We start from the raw sequence: 20,317 nt of genomic DNA, 5'->3' as shown, positions 1-20,317 counted from the left end.
CGGAGGCACTTGCTGTGTAAATAAGGTGTAGGTGCCCGTGGCTTCGTCCAGCAGACCTTTAAGAGGCCACCACCAGGGGCTGATGTTTCTGTGAGTCACACGGATGTGCGGTGGTAATTGATTTTCTTTTCTTGTACACACATCACCTTTCTAATCTAAAGGTTGCTTCCATTCGTTCCCCGCCTGACTTTCCAGCCGTCGTTGGAGCGCACTCGCACAGAAGCTCTCCTAAGCCCGCGGAGAGCGTGCTTCCTTCTCTGGGAAGTACATACCGTGCAAAGAATGGCGGGAGGTGGGAGGCCGGTCCGCGGGGCTGGCTGGTGATTCACATCCATCCCGCCCCAGGCCTGTGTTTCTGATTAAGGCTTGACAGACTGGCGGCCGGATGCGCTGAAACACTGTGTTCCGCTTTGTTTCCAGAAGAACTCTTGGAAGCATCTGGTTCGGGGAATGAGAGGCAACAGCAGACCCTGCTGCAGTGTGTGGGCCTCCTGGGCTGCCTCCTGGCGCTCCCAGGAGCGGCTGTCGCTTCCCTGCTCACCCAGGCACCTCCCCTCCCCTGCGGGCACGCTTCTTCCAAGGCTACCTACCCTGCTAGCATTTCTGGATCTTCTCCCGCTGTTCTCTCAGGAAATCGAGTCTGCTGGATCCCATTCCTTTTTAAGGTGGAGAAGAGGAGTACCGCCCAGTTTCAAAGCTGGCTGTGCTGTCTTCTTCCTTGGCAAGCTGAGCAAGTGCCCGTTGGACTTGGGGAGAGAGCGGGTGTTGGAGTCCCAGGACAGCAGTGCTCGGGTGGCCAGAGATGGGGCCTCCAGTGAGCGACGGCCAGACCCTCTCTCCCTCCGTTTTAACTTTGAACTTAAATCGATAGTGGGTATGGGAAGGACTGAGACAAGGCCCACATAGACCCAGCAAGGCCCGAGTTCTACATTTCTAGTTTTTCAGCCAAAATTCGTAGCTGGAATGTTAAAATGTTGGGGATATGGCTTTGCTAATGTTTGAAAAATGCTTCCTTACCAGGAAGGAGGTGGGGGAAAGATCTCCGTAGGAAATTCCTTCTTTCATACATAATAACTTTTCACTGAATTTCAATTACTCTCAGTCTTGTGTCGATGCCCATAAAATAATCGAGCTATATAGAGTATGTGAACCCAACTTTCATCTTCCTATGAGTTATGAGTCAGAAATTGCAGAACCATGACTAGGTTTGCAACAGCTCTTCCCCAGAGGACCTGTGAGTGTGAGTGGTGGAGAAAATGCACCCATTTGAGGGTGACCACGTCAGGAGAGCAAAGGCAGGTGGGGCACATACCTGGCCAGACCACAGTCCCTTCCCCGGACCGAGAGCCCATGCGTCTGGGGCCGAGGGACAGCAAAGCTGGTTGCCAGGGAGCCGGTCCCTGGGCAAGGCTGCTGGGGAGGAGGCTCAGAGGGAGGGGCAGGATCTGGACCAGGTGGCGGGGATGTCAGGTGGTAATGCACCTGCAGTGGAGGCCTTGGCCGATCCCAGCGGACGCTGTGGGACGGTCCCAGCATGGAGCTGCCCCAGATCCTGCCGGGGCAGCGGGAGAGCGGTGTGGCCACGTGCCCCCAACCTCACCCACTTGGCCACTTGTTAAACTGCCTCACCACAGCCCGTTGCACAGCAGACAAGATGTGGGGGATTCCTGCTTTCCAGAATTTGTTGTGGCTAGAAGCCGTTTTCAGTTCTCAGCAGTTTGTTGATAAAACGTAAGAGGAGAAACCTCTTGGGAGAGACGCCTAAGGTGGAATGCTCTCGCCTTCAGAGCACCGAGCGTCCACCACCCTGGTGTGGGTAAAGCAGACAAACAGAGCTTCTAGACTGGGTGCGGGACGCGGAGGTTGGGGGGAGGCATGGCTGTTTCCTGAACGGAGGCCTGGAAGGGACAGGTCGAGTCCGCACAGGTTGGGTCTGCAGCAGGTGGCACGGAGCAGTCGCCGTGAAGCTCGTGGGGACCCTGGAGGCATCTCGTGTCACAGCTCGTGCACCTCGTACGACGGCTCCCATCCCAGCACGCGTGGCCGTCTCGAAGAGAAAACTTCGTCCCTGCTGGCGAAGTGTGCCTTTCGTGTGAGACGTTCAGCCCTAACTGAAGCCTTCTGGAGTGTTTTCGGAGAATTCAGTTGTATGTAAGATCTTCTTGGTGCACGGTGATGGGTGACATAAAGGCATCAAAGTCTTGTCGACGGACGTACCGCTCCGTCTGCGAGTGTTAATAATCAGTGAGTGGTAAGCGGTTCAGAGACACACAGTGGGACAGCTTTAAGATTTTGTGAACTTCTGTAGCAGAGGCTCCTGAAGAAGGGCCCAGGTATGCAAATTGGGTCATAGAGTAAAACTAGGGAGACCAGTTGATTATGACATTCCCAGCCTGCGTTTGGGGGTAGCCCTCGTTGGCGTGGGCGCTTTACCTGTCTTCCCACACAGCGGGAGGCAGCCCGCCCAGGGAACCCACGGCCTCTCCTGTCTGTCTCCCAGCTGGCGGCTCCTTCCTCCTCTACTGATGTCAGGTCACAGTCCCACTCGGCCGTTCCATCACTTAGCCGTGTCTTCCTAGTGTCAGACACAGGACCGGATGCCTGACTGTCCTTCCCTTTAAACTGGGGCCACCTGCTCGCTTTAGGGCAGGGCCGCCCAACCTCGGTCTCATCTCCGCACCCACAGAACGTAGTTACTTTTGAGGGGCAGCCCGAGGTGAAGTGGAGTGGAAGAGATGGGAAGTGTCCGTCGAGACTTGGTGAAAAGAACGCGTTCCCTTCCTCTTTAGAATTATGGGAAGAAGAACAAAGCATAAAGCCTTGCGCTTTATGCCTTTATATCTGTCCCGGGGCGGATCGGTAATAGGAGCACGAGGGACGGAGGAGCACGTGGGGTGGGGCGCAGGGGTGGCGTGGGGACAGGTAAGAGGAAGAGACAGTTCAGAGGCCCCTGGGACATGCGTGTGTGCTGCGGGAGGAAGGGCCAAGGAGGGCCCGTGTGCCCAGCCCGTGCAGGATGCTTGGAGGTACAGGCACCTGGCGCGCAATAGGCTGATGTTTGAGCGCGTACCGTCCCGGAGAAGTGCCCAAGCGCTGGGGCAGGATTTGGGCATTCTTGGGGGCACTTTGGTCTGCTGCTGGTGGAATGCAAACTGGTGCAGCCACCCTGGAAGACAGTGTGGAGGCTCCTCAGAAAGTTAAAGAGAGAACTGCCCTATGACCCAGCAATTGCACGACTAGGTATATATCCAAAGGATACAAAAATCTAGACTTGAAGAGGGTGCATGCACCCCAAGGTTTATAGCAGCACTTCCAACAATAGCCAAATTAGGGAAAGAGCCCAAGTGCCCATGAACTGATGAATGGATAAAGCAAATGTGGTTTATATATACACGGGAGTACTACTGAGCCGTCAACGAAATAAAATCTTGCCATTTGCAGCAACGTATATGGAGCTAGCGTGTATTATGCTAAGCGAAGTAAGTCAGGCAGAGAAAGAAAAATACCGTATGATTTCACCCGTGTGGAATTTAAGAAATACAACAGATGAAAATAGGGGAAGAGAAGGAAAAACAAAATAAAAGCAGAGAGGGAAGCAAACCATAAGAGACTCTTAGCTCGAGAGAAAAAACAGGGTTATGGGGGGGTCTAGACGGGTGATGGGCATTAAGGAGGGTGCTTGTGGGGAAGAGCGCTGGGTGTTGTGTGTAAGTGACGAGTCGCTGGATTCTACTCCTGAAACCAAAAAAGGAAACAGAAAAAGAAACGCTGTATATAATGGCCCCTTGGCGCCACTAAACCCGCTGACCTGTGCCAGGAGGGGCACCCGACCTGTAGGGCAGAGGCCCAGGTCTTCTCCCACCAGGCAGCCCGTCCCTCCCCTCTCCCTGCACCTGTCCCCACGCAGCCCCGGGGCCACTGCCCGTGGCGACGTTCCAAGCTGCCGGCCTGATGTCTGAGAACCGGAGTCCCCTGGAGCGGGCGAGAGGTCACCAGAGCGACCGCGCAGGCAGCAGGTGGTGCCGGTGGCTGCGTTTAGTGCTCTCTGACTGGCGTCTGCGGGGGTCTGTTCGCAGTCCGCGGCTGACGGTGAGGCTGGAGGAGAGACAGCGCTCGTGTTCCCGGTGGGTTCGGAAATGACCCTGGATCTCCCGCAGCCGTGGGACCTAGCGATACGTGCACGCACGGTGGCGTCTCCGAGAGTTGATGTCGAGGCACCACTGACCTGCTAGGTGAGCACGGGGAGCAGACGTCGAGGACGGGACACAGCCGAGCTGGATTATTCGGTGGTTCTTGACAAGCGAGTTGTCTCATCGCGTCGCTTGGGCTTTACGAGTTGAAGCACTGCTGTGACCACAGTCGTCGTTTCTGGTCTCCCGTTGATCTTGCTCGGTTAAGTTCCTGGATTCAGAGCTCAGTAAACACGTAAACGTGGGAGTCGCGAGTGCCCGGGCAACGGGCAGAGGTGGAGAAGCTGTTCATTTGGACTCGGTCGACGGGCAGGCACCGAGGTGGTGCGCGTGTCTGGGGTCCCAAAGGGACCCGGCGCCCGCGCTTCAGACCCGGCAGGTGGCGCGGTCGGTGCTGACCGAAGGGCTGCGGTTGGGGTTGGCTCCCCCAGTTTTTAAATGGGTGCCCAGAGCTCCAGGCTCATCCTGAGAAGATGCGGCCCTATACCGTGTCTCTCTCCAAGCCGCCGAGAGCTCTCTGCAGCCATGACCTCATCGCATAACATAGCTGGGGGGGGGGGGGGTGCAGCGTTGCCTCCCATCTGCAGGTGGGCATCGCCGTGCTCACCCTGCACCTCTCTCTCCGCAGCCCCGCCGCGTGTCAGGCACTTGCCCTGCTGGTCCGAGCTCTGCTTCTAAACCGGGAGCTCTGTCCTTACTGCCGTGGCCCCGTCTGCCTCGCCATGTCTCTTCGGGCCCCTCGGCCCCGGACGCGGCCCCCTCACACGCACCCACACGTCCCACTGCCCGTCCTGCTCTCTGGCACGGCCTCGCTGGGCCCCCCGTCTCGGCCCCTCCCTCCCCCCGCTGTCTTGCCGAGTCTCTTGGCATCACCCAGAACGTAGGCACAGGTTGCAGCCAACGTGTTTTGTCCTGCCACGCGCTGGGGATATGGCCAGGAACGGGAAACTTGATTTTGCTGTTACGCAAGCACTCACGTCCCGGCTGATGCGTTGGGCGGGTGGCTACAGCCACGAGTGACGTGGAATCCAGGCCCCAGTGGGTTCTCCCGGTCCTAGAGGAGGAGGCAGACATTCGGACAGACAGATGGGGCCGGTAAAGGTCACGGGTGTGTGATGCCTCGTTCCCGGGGCTGGCAGGAGCACAGATCCGAGTCAGCCTGGACAATGCTTGGCTCGGAGGGCAGGGAGACTGGTGCATTCTCGGTGTCGGGGACAAGTGCTGTTTCTCCAGAGTGGCCCTTGGCCAGCACAGCCGCTCTCTGCCCAGAACAGCCCCAAGCTCCCTTCTCACTGTCCTGGGGTCTTCCTGCACCCTCAGCCCTTTTCTCTCCTGTCTGAGCCACGGGGTCCCCTTGGCCATGCTCTCCCGCCCCCGAGACCCCCTCTGTGTGTTCCGCCCTTGTCTCCAGGAGGCGTTCTCTCTCCTGTCCCGTCCATCCTGTTTGCCCACAGCCCTGCTGAGCCGACTCACAGGTGCGTGTCCCCTCCTGTCTCCCGTGCACTCTGGCCTGTCTTACGCCTCCAGTTCTGCCCCAAACCGATCTCGTGGCTCCGTGTCCCTGCCTTCCAAGAGGGCCAAAACCCGGGGACAGTCGGGCCCAGCCTGTGGCTCCCTCTCTGCTGTCTCTCATGTCCCTGCTGGCCCCTCAGCCTGTTCTCCACGCACCCCCCCCCCCCGCCCCCGGCCTCTGCTGCTTTGACGGTTCCATCTGCCAAGAATACCTTTCCTCTGCTGTGCTTTCCATCTGCCCAATTTCGGGCCGACCTTGGGGAGCCAGGTGTATTTCCGTCTATTCCACTAACAGTCAGTCCCTGGTGCCCTCGCTCTGAGCCGGAAGAATCCGTCTCCTCTGACCCTTGTCTGCTGTGTCTCCCATGATGGGTCCAGCTTGTCTCCTGTTCATCTCGCAGGCAGTTTTCGGAGGCCGTGTCCTGTGCTAGGCACTGCTCCAAGGGCTCTTTCGGGGTCTGTCTCTTTCTCCCACTACACCAGGAGCCCAGCCGCAAGTTCCCAACTACCAGAGCGAGCACTGGGCACTGCGAACAGTAGGCCTTCAGCCAGCTCTTCATAAATGACTCTGGCAACCCTCCCCTCCCCTGGGGGCGGGTCACTCCCTCTCCCAGTTAGCCTGCGGGTGGGCTGGAGCTGCAGCCAGGGTCTCTGACTTCAACTAGTTTTCACGTTAAACTGTTCTAGTCATAGGTTTACTCACAGAGCAGAACTTATCAGTCCAACCGGAAGTTTTCTAAGGAGAAGCAGAACTTAGATTCTTTCTGGTCCACCATCAGAACACCTGTTTGTTCGTCACATACTCTCTATAGCCTGTGGTTCAGTGTGTGTTAAGCGTTTGTCGTGGGCACCTGAGGGCATCTCATGCAGACATTTCACGGTGCAGGCCCCCAGCAGGCACAGAGAGGTGAACATTGCAGCATCGGAAGTCCCCGAGGGGCTTTGTGGGAAGATGACATGCGTTTGTACCTCCCAGTGAAGCATCTGTGTGCTCCCCCCCCCACCCCCCCCAGGAGATGGCCGGCAGGGCTCTCAAGCAGACTGGCAGCCGGAGCATCGAAGCCGCCCTGGAGTACATCAGCAAGATGGGCTATCTGGACCCCAGGAATGAGCAGATTGTGCGAGTCATTAAGCAGACCTCCCCAGGTGAGCTCAGACCCGCAGCCCTGGGGGAGGAAGATTTGCCATCGCAAAGCACAAATCCGTTTGCAGGAAGGGAGGTTCAGTGTGGCCCTGGTCAGCAGATTATCTCTTGGCACACTGCCCTGCTCTGCACTCAGGGCCTAGAAGGGGAGGCAGCAGGGGCAGATCCTGGGACTTCCTGGGTGCTCCCTCTCCCCGTCTGAAGTAACCTGGGGTACTTCCTGCGGCCGGTGGCTGCGGACATTACAGAGATTGGAAAACTCAGTGGATATTAAAGTTTGGCAACGCGCAGAGTGAGATCTAAAGTGGGCTTTTTACTTTCTCTTGGGCCTGTAAGGGAGTCTGTTTATTAAAAGGAAGGTTTATTTCACGGATTTTTAAAACACGCCTTTTCTCACACCGGAGCCTCAGAGCAGGCTGGCAGGTGCCTCCCTGGGCTGGATGCCACGGGCAGTGGCGCTGGGACAGCCCCCCTAGTGTCCCCCGGGAAGGGCCAGAGGCGCCAGCACCAAATGCTCTACCTCACTGGCTGTCAGTGAATGTTCCTCTTAGAGGATGGACAGATGGGAGAATTTTTGGTAGCTGAGGTCCTGAGTGTGATAAGGGACTCACGACATTCAGCCAAAGGAGCTTTCCCACTTCGTGTGTCGAGTGAGAAGTTGTGTCTTCGTTGTTACACTTTTGTTTTCTCGTTGATAGGAGGCTCGTATTAAGCTGCTGCCTGCTGGCAGTCCATTTCCAGATTCTTGGAGTCCCAGGGTCTGTGTTGCCGCAGAGCCCCAAAGGGAAACTGCAGACCCACATCTGTGACGATTCCCTCCTACGTGTGCCTTTGACACATGTTCTTAGCCCAGGAAGACAGGTTGTGGGCTCTGCCGGGTCCCCCCGCGAGGGGCTCTGACCCACAAGGCAGCCCGGGTTTGCCAGAGCAGAGTTCAGCCTGCGTCGGGCGGCCTCGAGCGGTGGAAGAGCCTGCGCAGCGGCGCCCGCCCCCAAGGACGCGGCCAGCGCCGGGAGCCAGCCCGCGAGAGCCGTCCCCCTCTAATGCCGTGTCCGCGTTCTTTCCGCTGCAGGGAAGGGCATCGCGCCGGCCCCCGGGCCGCGGAGGCCGAGCTTCGAAGGAACAGGCGACCCCTTCCCGCCCTACCATCAGATGAGCGGGGCAGCCTACGAGGGCAGCGGTCCGCTGGAGGAGGTGCCCCGGCAGTACATGGACTTTCTTTTCTCCGGAAGCGCTCGCAGCGTGCCCGGCGGCCATCAGCACCAGCCCAAAGGCTACGCGGCCAACCTGGAGTCCGCGGGGATGAGCTTCCCGGTGGCCGTGGCCGCGCCGGGCGCCCAAGCCCTCCCGCTGCAAGGCCCCCCCTACAGGCCGCACCTGCTGGTGCCGGGGGAGCCGCTGGGCTACGGCCTGCAGCGCAGCCCCTCCTTCCAAAACAAGGAGGCGGGAGCGTACGCGAGCCCGGCCGCCAAGGGCCCCGCGGTGCAGGTGCAGGTGCAGCCGGGCGCCGGCCACGCGTTTCCGGCCGCGGGAGCGGCGGCCGGTCTGTACCTGCCCCACCCGCACCACAAGCAGGCCCACCAGGTGCACGTGATGGGCTCCCGGGGCCAGGTGTTCGCCAGCGACAGCCCCCCCCAGAGTCTGATGGCACCCTCCAGGAACAGCCTCAACGTGGACCTGTACGACCTGAGCGGCGCCCCCGTCCAGCAGTGGCAGGCCTCCACCCTGTCCCGCCGCGACTCTCTGCAGAAGCCGGGCCTGGAGGCACCCCCCCGCCAGCACGTGGCCTTCCTGCCCGAAGGCCCGGTCCCCAGCAGGACCAACTCCTTCAACAGCCACCAGCCGCCCGTGGCCGTGCCCATGCGGGCGGGCGTGCCCGGCAAGACGGAGCCCTCCGTGCCCTCCCCCAACACCATCACGGCCGTGACGGCCGCCCACATCCTGCACCCGGTCAAGAGCGTGAGGGTGATGCGGCCCGAGCCCCAGACGGCCGTGGGGCCCTCGCACCCGGCCTGGGTGCCCGCGCCCGCGCCTGCGCCCGCACCCGCGCCCGGGGTGGAGAGTCTGGACTCGAAGGACGAGCACTCCCTGCCGCTGGGGGGCGCCGGTGCGTACCCGCTGGACGTGGAGTACGGCGGCCCGGACCTGAGGTGCCCGCCCCCGCCGTACCCCAAGCACCTGCTGCTGCACAGCAAGTCCGAGCAGTACGACGTGGACGGCCTGTGCGCCGGCGTGGAGCAGAGCCTCCGGGGGGGCCCGGCCGCCGAGCCCGCCGACCGGAGCGACAAGAGCCACAAAGGCGCCAAAGGGGAGAGGCCGGGGAAGGATAAAAAGCAGATCCAGACCTCTCCTGTCCCCGTCCGGAAAGCCAGCAGGGACGAGGAGAAGAGGGAGTCGCGCATCAAGAGCTACTCACCGTATGCGTTCAAGTTCTTCATGGAGCAGCACGTGGAGAATGTCATAAAAACCTACCAGCAGAAGGTCAACCGGAGGCTGCAGCTGGAGCAGGAAATGGCGAAAGTAAGCTCTCCTCGTGTTCCCGCCGCCGGGCCGGCTCTTCTCTAAATTGGCGGTGGCGCTCGCAGCGGAACCTCTGTTTTGCCTCTGCTTTGCCCCGGTTATTACGAACGGTTCGCATCCCCGGGCGATGGTGTGGTTATGGGGCCAAGGACTTGGAGGGATGGCCGATGGTGCAGGCTCCCTCACGGGTCCCCCCGGCTGTGTAGGGGGGCCGTGAGCACTGCGCCTGACCCAGCCGGTGGGCACGTGACCACGGCGATATTTTTATTTCATTTTCTTTCATTTCATTTTACTATTTTACTTTACTTATTTGTTTTACTTCCTTTTACTCATTTTATTTTTTGAGAGAGAGAGAGTGGGAGAGCGTGCGTGCACACGCAAGCAGGGGAGGGGCAGAGGGGGAGAGAGAATCCGAAGCAGGCTCCGTGCTCTGTGCGCAGCCTAAAGCGGGGCTCAGTCCCACAACTTTGGGATTATGACCTGAGCCGAAATCAAAAGTCACACTCAACCGGCTGAGCCACCCAGGCGCCCCAGCAAGTACTCTTTTAAATATACCTTAGTTGACACTAAACTGCTAGAGAAGGTAATTAATGAAATGATTTAAATTAAAATCTTACAGTAAATTTAAATCACACAAAGCCAGCGATTTCAAATTCTAAAAATCAGATCTGTGCTCTTACTTTCTGCTGCCCCATTTTCATTGACTTTTCTTTGTTCCCATTTTCCCTGAGCCGTTAAAATATTAGATTGCGCTGAGAGTCCCGGGAATGTTGTGGTCTCCTTTTCCACCGGTGTTTGTTTATAGAGGTTTCCTGAGAGCCTAAAGTCACCGGTTTTGTCCTCCCTTTAGAGTCCAGATTTGTGTCTACATAAGTAGATGAAGAGCAAACCCAGTTGTTGTCTTGCTTGTAGTATACTGGACCCATATGTGTTCTTGGTTCCGTAAGTCGAGTCAGGACCCTCGCGGTTCTCAGCTGTCTCCCGCCCTGGCTGTTTCCTCCCGTGGGGTCCTCTGACGTGACTTCCTTGTTCCCCTTCTCCACAGGCTGGACTCTGTGAAGCTGAACAGGCACAGATGAGGAAGATCCTCTACCAGAAGGAATCTAACTACAACAGGCTGAAGAGGGCCAAAATGGATAAGTCCATGTTTGTGAAAATCAAAACCCTGGGGATCGGTGCCTTTGGAGAAGTGTGCCTTGCTTGTAAGGTGGACACACACGCCCTCTACGCCATGAAGACCCTCAGGAAGAAGGACGTCCTGAACCGGAATCAGGTGGCCCACGTCAAGGCCGAGAGGGACATCCTGGCTGAGGCAGACAACGAGTGGGTGGTCAAGCTCTACTATTCCTTCCAAGACAAGGACAGCCTGTACTTTGTGATGGACTACATCCCGGGGGGGGACATGATGAGCCTGCTGATCCGGATGGAGGTCTTCCCCGAGCACCTGGCCCGGTTCTACATCGCAGAGTTGACCCTGGCCATTGAGAGCGTCCACAAGATGGGCTTCATCCACCGAGACATCAAGCCAGACAACATTTTGATAGATCTCGATGGTCACATCAAACTGACGGATTTTGGCCTCTGCACTGGGTTCAGGTGGACTCACAATTCCAAATACTACCAGAAAGGTATTGTCCCAGATACGCCGCACCCACCTTCTACATCTAGATAGGACCAAACTCAGGCCGCTGTTTCGCATCCTGGTGGCTCCTGGTCATTTTGAAATTATCTGTTAAATATAACTTAGCGTGACATCCTTTTGTCCCTAAAGCAGTAGCGTGGTACGTGTAAAAGAAGTTTTTTGAAGTTAACGGATTTAAGTTTTACTGTAGCATTTTTAGGACAGCAGTCTACGGGGTGCCATGGGAACGTGGTTAGGAACCATCACTCTGCCCTTATAAAATGAGCCTTAAAAGTCTCACCACCTCGCAAAGAGTCCTAATAGCGAACGTGAATGTATCTATAGGCGTCAGGTGATGACACTTCACCATCCATGGTGAAGGTTGGGTGTAACTCCACCTGCTGTGGGTCTGCTGGCCATTATCTTATTTATGGCTCAGTTTCTGGAAACAGTGGTCTTAATGCGATGGCTCAGGCTTCTGTTACTTTTTTTTAACCTTATTTTTTTTCTCAGTAATCTCTACACCCAATGTGGAGATCGAACTCACAATCCCAAGATCAAGAGTTGCACTCTGTATGGACCGAGCCAGCCAAGAGCCCTTCTATTTTTTAACTCAAAACTAATCCTATACATTTAATTCGTTCCCATTTTCTGGTATTTCAGTCACTTTTGTTTATCTTTTTTAAATCCTCTCCTGCTTTTCCGTGGTTCTCTTGAAACACGTCCTGTCCAACAGGTAGTAGACTTCTGAGACTGGCCTGAGTGTTACGCATGATGTCCCCAAGTTACGTGAGCCTTTCTTCCACAGCATCACGCTGCTACCCCGCGTAGCACCCAGCTCGTCATCGCTTCATCTGTCTTTTTTTTTTTTTAAGTTTACGTATTTGTTTTTGAAAGAGAGAGGGAGAGAAAGAGAATCCCAAGCAGGCTTTGCGCTGTCAGCGCAGACCCGGACACGGGGCTCGAACCCACGAACCGTGAGATCACGACCTGAGCTGAAACCAAGAGTCAGATGCTTAGCCAGCTGAGCCACTCAGGCGCCCCTCGTGTGTTCTGTCGTAGTGTTTGTGTTTCCTCACGACTCCTCACGGCTCGAGTCTCAGACCCAGGAATCACAGGCCACCCCTGCAGAGCAGCTGGGGAGGATTCTTTCTCTTAACATGCCGGGAGCTGAACTGAATTACTTTCCCCTTTGAAGTTGTGGATTTGCTGCGTTGTTGAATAGTGCAAATTCACCTGGGTTTTTATTCTCTTCTTTGACTGCCGCCGATTCCGGGGTGAAAGGGAGCCACATCAGACAGGACAGCATGGAGCCCAGTGACCTCTGGGATGACGTGTCTAACTGTCGATGTGGAGACCGGCTGAAGACGCTGGAGCAGAGAGCCCGGAAGCAGCACCAGAGGTGTCTGGCCCACTCCCTGGTTGGGACCCCAAATTACATCGCACCCGAAGTGCTGCTGCGAAAAGGTACGCGCTTCCGGCCGCAGCCATGACCTCTAAGAGTCTCTCTAGCTCCAGCTTTCTGAGACTCCAAATAGCCTCGTTGTATGTTTATTCTCACGGAAGCCTGAGAGGGAAATGATTTCCTCAACAAGCAGGCCTCCAGCGCAGCGCACGTCGGTTCTGTAGCTGCTCTGGCTTCCAGCGTGAAAGACGACGTCCGCCATGAGGCCTACCTCGCTAGCCCCTCCTTGGGCCGGGAAGGGATAGAGTGGGTGTAGGGTGTAGAGTGGGCGTGGGCTTTCCATCTAGACCCCAAGAGAAATCTCTTCGCACCCGGTTTTTAAGAACCAACCGTGGTTGGTTCTTCTCGGGCACTTCTCGGTCTGCCTGAGCCATGCTCTCGCTCTGACTCTTCCTGGCCCGGGCTCCCAGCTGCTCCTACCAAATTCCACTGGTGGTCCGGTGTGTCAAAACACAAATAGTGCTTCCCTCCACTTCTCTCTGCTAGTCCAGGATCGCTGGAGGGTGACATCTGGGGACGGTGGTGCGCATAAAAGTATGTGTTCAGTAAGATTGGCCTCCGTGTGGATGCTGTGTTCTACCAACGACGACATTTGGTTGAGTACAAGAGGAAGCTTTCAGTGATCAGTCACGTGGCTCACGGCAACAGTGTGATACGTCCAGAGATCGGTGACCTGTCTTTTCACACGTGTGGTTTCAGGTCTATGGAGTCTGTTCGGACCCGAGTTTTCTCTGTCAGCCGTGGAAATCCAAGGCAAATCACTTAACCACTCCCTCAGAGCCACAGGCATCACAAGAACTACCTTGAGAGGTGGTCGTGATTATCAGCCTCACCGCCCAGTAACAGCCTCATTCTCTCCTTCCTGTGGCGGTGTCTCCCCCATCCCCTTCCCACTGTCTCCAGCACCCCAACACGTGCAGGAGTCTGGGAACTAGGGGGGCAGACTTCCCCTTCTCCCCCACCCCCACCCCCCTGCCTCCAGTGCCAGGCTGGGGTGGAAGGCATGGGACGGAGGGAGAACAGAGTTGGCAAATGCTGCTGGCACGTCCCAAGGCCCAGTTCAGGTTAGCGGGGATGAGGTGACACCAAGACTGGAGCATAGCTGGGACTGGGATGCAGAGCTTTGAAGGAAAAGTGAGAGAAGATCGAAGAAAAATGAGCCTGTCCTCCTGCCTCGGTGAGGCGGGTCCTGTCCAAGCCGCAGGGTGCCCCGGCCTCAGCTGCCGCGTCTCGGGAGCTCCGTGACCAAGGGCCTGGCTCAGGTAGCGCCTCATGCCGGGTCTCGGGGGACAGTTGTTTCCTTTGCCAAAGGGCACTCACTCTCTTCCTCTTCTCGTCCCGCACCTCCTTCCAAAACTGACTTCGCCAGCGTCCCCGGGAAGCCCTCGCGACTGGCCGCAGCTGACCATTCACCAGCGTAGCCCTGTTTTTCAGTCATTACTGTTTTCATTTGTGTCTTTGTGTCCTTTAAGAACCTAAAATCCCGGTTGTAATGTTACTAACAATAATAATAATCTTTTAAGATGAAGTCTTATTACAAAAGCATCCCGTGTGTATCACAGACGAATGAGAGGAAATAAGAGAAAATCTGTCAGGTCCCTGGTAGGTGTCCCATCCAGCCTTCTGATCTGAGCCACAAAACATGTATGCTGCGCGAACACGCTTTCCCCCTTCCCAGTAAATTAGTATTGGAGAATTTCCCAAAATTCTTCTCTAAGAGTCATCCATGCCCGTGTTGGAATTGAGTGAGCCTTTGTCTTTCAGGGTACACGCAGCTCTGTGACTGGTGGAGTGTTGGCGTGATTCTCTTCGAGATGCTGGTGGGACAGCCACCCTTCTTGGCCCCGACTCCCACGGAGACCCAGCTGAAGGTAGGAGCTAAGCAGCCCCGTGGAGGAGGCATGCACCTGCTTGCTGCAAACACGCGTGGTTTTCTGATGAAGCCCCGAATGTCTGGTCAACGTTGGACCTTTTATTCTGAGTAGCGTAGGAGTGTCAGTTGCATGCTGTCAAAGTGTTACTATTATTAGCTCTATAAAATTTTTGTTTAATCAAGTGAAGCCGCACCGTTAGATCCGTGTACCTCCATTTTCCGTCGCCACCTGTGCCTACCGGGCAAAAGACACTGAAACCTTTAGGAACTGGATTTAAAGAAATCAGTTCTTTGTTTGGAGGTTTTATCAACAGTAATCTGTCCGCAGATTATCAACTACGCAGTCAGGCTTGCAGTACGTATTTCTAATATTAATTTGAAATAATTAAGTCCTCTGTCCATCATTTAATACTAAATAGTTTTAGAATGATAGCTATTTAGGAGCACCTGGGCGGCTCAGTCAGGCGTCCGACTTCGGCCTGGGTCATGATCTCACGGTTCATGAGTTCAAGCCCCACATTAGGCTCTGTGCTATCAGGGTGGAGCCTGCTTTGGATCCTGTGTCCCCCTTTCTCTCTCTGCCCCTTCCCTGCTCGCCCGCTCGTGCTCTCTCCAAAGTAAATAAACATTTAAAAGGAGTGATAGCCATTTGTCCTCTGATATAAATGCTTTGATTACTTAAGAAGGATTGAATTGAGAATCTGATGGAATCTTTGGAACCTCTTTTTTTTTTTTTTTTTTTTTTTTTTTTTTTTTTTTTTTTTTTTTTTTTTGAGAAAAGAGCATGTGTGTGTGAGCAGGGGAGGGGGAGAGAGAGAAACAGAGAGACAGAGAGAGAGAGAATGAATCTTAAACAGACTCCACACCCAGCACACAGCCCAGTGCGGGCTCCATCTTGAGACCTTGAGATCATGACCTGAGCCAAAATCAAGAGTCGGACACTTAACCGACTGAGCCGCCCAGGCGCCCCGGTACTTCTTAGAACTTACCCACCAGCGTGCGTGTTTACTAACAATTCTGTGAAGTATTCATGTGTCCCAGAGTCTGTGTTAGACCCTAAATTAATGATCCCTTATTTAGAAAAACCCTAAATGAAGGCTTAGTTTCCACATTGGTAACAATAAAATTGGAATTTGACATTATCTGCATCCTAATTGAATTGCCAAACCAGCCACTAATTTACTAATTTGCCTGCATGATGATAACCCAATATTTTTATTGTGATAAAATTTACCACTTTAGCCAGTTTTAATTTTACAGTCCAGTGGCATTAAGTGCACTCACAGTGTTGTGCAACTCTAACCGCTCCCTATTTCCAGAAACTTTGATCCTCCCAAACAGAAACCGTACCCAGGAAACAGCAGCTCCCCATTCCTGCCTCCTCCGGACCCCGTAACCCCTCTTCTGGTCTCTGGGAAGTTGCCTGTTCGAGGCACCTCATTTCACGACTGGCTTCTTTCCCTGAGCATCACGTCTTCAGAGTTCATCCGCGTTGTAGCATGTGTCACAACTTCCTTCCTCGCTGAGGCTGAGGAATATTCCACTGTGTGTGTGAACCACATTTATTTACCCGTCATCTGGTGGCGCACACTTGGGTCGCTTCTACCTTTTGGCTAACGCGAAGAACGTATTCAAGAACCTGCGTCCCTGCTCTCATTTTGCGGCTTTACACCCAGAAGTGCGATGGCCAGGTCATAGGGTCATTCTGTGTTTAACGTTTTGAGGAACCACCACACTGTTCGGTACAGTGGCTGCCTGATTGTACACGTCCGTCACCGGTGCCCAGGGTTCCAGTCTCTTCCGTCTTCATCGACTTACTTTAAGTTGTCATCCTGTGGGTGTGAGGTGGTATCTTATTGTGGCTCTGATTTATATTTCCCTGATGATTAGCAACTGAGCCTTTCTTCGTGTGCTTATTGGACATCTGTACATCTTCTTTGGAGAATGTCTATTTAAGTCTTTTGCCCTTTTTAAATCAAGTGGTTTTTGTTGTTGAATTGTAGGAGTTCTTTATATATTCTGGACATTAATCCCTGATCAGGGAAACACTTTGCAAATATATTCTCCCATTCTGGGAGTTACCTTTCCACTCTGTTCATGGTGTCCTTTGGTGCATAAAAGTTTTAAATTTTGCTGAAGTCCGTTTTAGGTACTTTTTTGTTGCCTGTGCTTTTGGTGTCTTCCAAGAGATCATTGCCATATCTAATGTCATGAGTATTTTCCCGTCTTCTTCTATGACTTTTACAGTTTTAGCTCTACTAGAACATCTACTCAAGTTCAGACCAGCCCTCCCACCCATACACTCAGCTACCTCCATGCCTCACCCAGTGCCCCATCACCCCAGCCCGTAGCCCATTAGTTTGGCCTTGCTTTATCCCGACTCTGAGTATAAATGATAAAGAAGGCCCTTCAGTTTCCTCTTCACGGTAGCCACGTTTCGTAACCAGTATATTTGCAGAACATGTCGATGTCTAGTCTGTGCAGTTGACTGTGAACATGAGGCGAAAGCCATAGGGCCAGCACCTTTATTCTCCTCCTCTGTAGGGTTGCCTTGTTTGTTTGTTTGTTTAACTGACACTCCAGCTGAACATGTCTCAGCCAGAAGTCCTAGAGGGTCAGCCTCTTCGTTCTTACAGAAATAACAAAATTCTCCTGCTGACGTGTATTCCTGATCCAAGAAAATCAGTGTCTTTTGGTCTGTATTTGGCTTCATTCCCCTCTGCCTCAGCCTGTGAGCCCCCTCCTCGGCGGCACTGGCCTTTGACAGCTGCTCAGGGTGGCGCCAGTACTCCTATTCTAATCGTTCTCCCATCACGAAGGTCAAAGTATTTAAAAGCCACCTCGTCACGTAGCCTCACAACGGCCTCACATTGGCCGTGAAAAGCGCACAGAGGGGAAAACTTTGGTTCTGTCGTCTCTGCAGGTGATAAACTGGGAGAACACGCTCCACATTCCAGCCCAGGTCAAGCTGAGTGCCGAAGCCCGGGACCTTATCACCAAACTGTGCTGTGCTGCTGACCAGCGCCTGGGGAGGAACGGGGCCGACGATCTGAAGGCCCACCCCTTCTTCGGGGCCATCGACTTCTCCAGTGACATCCGGAAGCAGCCGGCCCCCTATGTGCCCAAGATCAGCCACCCCATGGACACCTCCAACTTTGACCCCGTAGACGAAGAGAGCCCTTGGAATGACGCTAGTGAAGACAGCACTAAGGCCTGGGACACGCTCACCTCTCCCAACAACAAACACCCTGAGCACGCGTTTTATGAATTCACTTTCCGGAGGTTCTTTGATGACAACGGCTACCCCTTTAGGTGCCCAAAGCCTTCGGGAGCAGACGCTTCACAGGCCGAGGACTCTGACGTGGAAAATTCTGATATGGGGGATCAGACCGAAGGGTGCCAGCCAGTGTATGTGTAGACTCAGCTTCGCCGACGCTCTGCCTCCGCGGGAGCCCGGGGTGCCCGCGGCCGGTCTCCCCGCAGGCCCGGTGGACAGCTGAGCTCAGCCGTGTTCAAGGTGGGTTGAGTCTGGCAGTGGAAGTTCTGGTCTCCACCAAAACCCCCAAAAGAAACAAGAAAGCTTTTTACGTGAGGACTCAAGCCTAACAGGTTCCGAATGATGGGGATGGGGGGGGCGGGTGTCGACATTGCTTTGAATTGGCTTTCGAGGACCTTCACTGCATTAAAACAATATTTTTAAAACTTAGTACAGTTTAGAAAGAGCACTTATTTTGTTTATAGCCATTTTCTTACTAAATTATAGGGATTAACTTTGACAAATCATGCTGCTGTTAATTTCTACATTTGTATTTTATCCATAGCACTTATTCACATTTAGGAAAAGACATAAAAACTGAAGAACATGTGATAAGAAATCTCTGTGCAATAATGTGTAAAAAAAAAAAAAGATAACACTGTTCTGATATTACTGATGCCATTTTATTCACACAGTGGTTTTTGTTTTATATTTTTTCCCACATTTCAAAATTGTGATATAATGTTAAAAGCTGCTTTTTTTTTTTTTTTTGCTTTTTGCATATTATAGTATAATAGAAAGTGTGAGCAAGGTGATCATGTGGGTGTGATTTCAGATGTCTGGTATGTAGAGAGTACTGCATGAGCAGGGTTTTTCTATTATAAAATTACCATATCTTGCCATTCACAGCAGGTTCTGTGAATATGTTTTTACTGAGTATCTTTAAATGAGATGTTCTAGACAGTGTGCTGATAACGTATCGTGTGGGTGACTTCTTCGCTGTGATTGTAACCCTTACTGTTTTGTTAAAGAAACGCAGATGTGTAACTGAGAAGCGATCTTTGTGTGTGTGTCTTGGGGGGCAAACTTCAACACTTGTCATATACTAAACTCGTATACGTCAAAAGGGATTAATTTAGCCATGCCAAAAATTTTAAGTTCATCCTGGGTCTGTGTCCGTTTCGCTCGTCCGGACACTCTCACCGGCATCGCGGACACGTGGAACCCAGTGGCGGTGACCTACTGCCACTGAGAGGTTTCGTGACGTCGTTCCTCCTGTGGTCTTGGACAGCCGAGGTATGGCTACCAGGATGGAATTTAGTTCTTCCACATTTGTGTGTGTGTGTGTGTGTGTGTGTGTGTGTGTGTGTGTGCGCGCGCGCGTGTGCTTTGAAGTATCAAACTTAACTGGGTTTTAACAGTACATTTTTCTAATCTTTGTAAAACAGCAAGGATTATTCAAAGTGACATTGGAATAAAAAAAAATGAAGCCATACATATTTTCTTAGAAGTGTAGATGTATATATAACTACATAGATAAACACACCAAATATTCCTTTTTTCAAATTAGTATGATTCCTATTTAAAGTGATTTATATCTGAGTTAAAAGTTCAATTCTTTTTTGCTTTTTAAAAACCTGACGCATCGTATTTTTCATTATATTATTCCACATATTTTTCCTCGAAGTTTTTAGCATAACGTATCCATTATTTAGTGTATATCTAGGCAACAACACTCACAAGTTTATCAGTGTCTAAACTAAACAAACAAACGAAACTGTACTGGTTTACATTGTATGAATGGCAAATTCTGAAGTCTGCTGTGCTTGTACTGTGACTCAGTATTTTCGCTATTTTGTAGTAAAGCCCGTTATTTTCCGCGCTGACATACTTTCATGTGGTAGGTTCTTTCTCAGGAACTCAATTTAACTATTATTTATTGATATTATCATTGCCTTTGAAAAGCTTCTACTGGCACAATTTATTATTAAAAGTTTGAATCCAAATCCCTCGGTGTCACCTCGTGCTGAATGTGTAACTTCCCGCTTTAATCTGTGACTTGCTTCCCAGTGACCCGTGTGCGGCTAGGGTTGCCAGCTGCTGGAGGCACTGTCACGAGAGGGGAGGGACAGGCGCCGCCCAGACCGGGGGGGATGGGGGGGGGGAGCTGGCTCAGGAAGGAAGGGTCTGAGGTGTGGCAAAAATGGGCTTTCGGTTTATACACAAGAAGTCGAAGCCCAGCGGATCGAGTGAGATATTGAAAGTGTCTGGCGGGTGATGAAATCAATCATGATACGAGCCGATCCCCCTGCATGAAGTGCTCAAATGGAGAGGGAACGGTGTAGTGCCCTGATTAGGTTTAAAATGGTTGGTGGAGGGGCGCCCGGGGGGCTCAGTCGGTTGAGCCTCCGACTTCGGCTCAGGTCATGATCTCGCGGTCTGTGGGTTCGAGCCCAGTGTCGGGCTCTGGGCTGACAGCTCGGGGCCTGGGGCCTGCTTCCGATTCTGTGTCTCCTCCTCCCTCTGCCCCTCCCCTGCTCATGCTCTGTCTCCCTCTGTCTCTCAATAATAAATAAACGATAAAAAATAATAAGCATTTAAAAAATTAAAATGGTTGGTGGAATTTCAGAAAAGATAATACTTTCTTTTTTGGGGGTTAATCTTTTGAATAGGTACAATCACATGATTTAAAAATCAGAACATGTAGGGGCACCGGGGTGGCTCAGTCGTGGAGCG

At 53.3% G+C, this 20,317-nt stretch overlaps 1 protein-coding gene across 4 annotated transcripts in view; it reads left to right on the top strand.

The window, feature by feature from the left end:
* LATS2 (large tumor suppressor kinase 2) overlaps positions 1–19,587 on the top strand; it is a 77,026-nt gene extending 57,439 nt beyond the window's left edge. For 2 of the 4 annotated variants that reach the window (XM_023249486.2, XM_023249513.2), the window contains exons 3-8: positions 6,716–6,848; positions 7,919–9,366; positions 10,412–10,994; positions 12,272–12,454; positions 14,217–14,323; positions 17,249–19,587. In XM_023249486.2, coding sequence (XP_023105254.2) covers positions 6,716–6,848; positions 7,919–9,366; positions 10,412–10,994; positions 12,272–12,454; positions 14,217–14,323; positions 17,249–17,743 — 2,949 coding nt within the window. In that variant the 3' untranslated portion in view covers positions 17,744–19,587. Of the gene's footprint in view, positions 1–4,076; positions 4,233–6,715; positions 6,849–7,918; positions 9,367–10,411; positions 10,995–12,271; positions 12,455–14,216; positions 14,324–17,248 lie in introns of all 4 variants that reach the window. The other 2 variants (XM_023249540.2, XM_045039586.1) reach the window with 2 other exon arrangements.
* Positions 19,588–20,317: the final 730 nt, after the last annotated feature.

This window comes from Felis catus, chromosome A1 (assembly GCF_018350175.1).
Source record: "Felis catus isolate Fca126 chromosome A1, F.catus_Fca126_mat1.0, whole genome shotgun sequence".
Lineage (NCBI taxonomy): Eukaryota > Metazoa > Chordata > Mammalia > Carnivora > Felidae > Felis > Felis catus.
The sequence above is the reverse complement of the archived record's forward strand: the minus strand, read 5'-3'. Positions and strand labels throughout refer to the sequence as shown.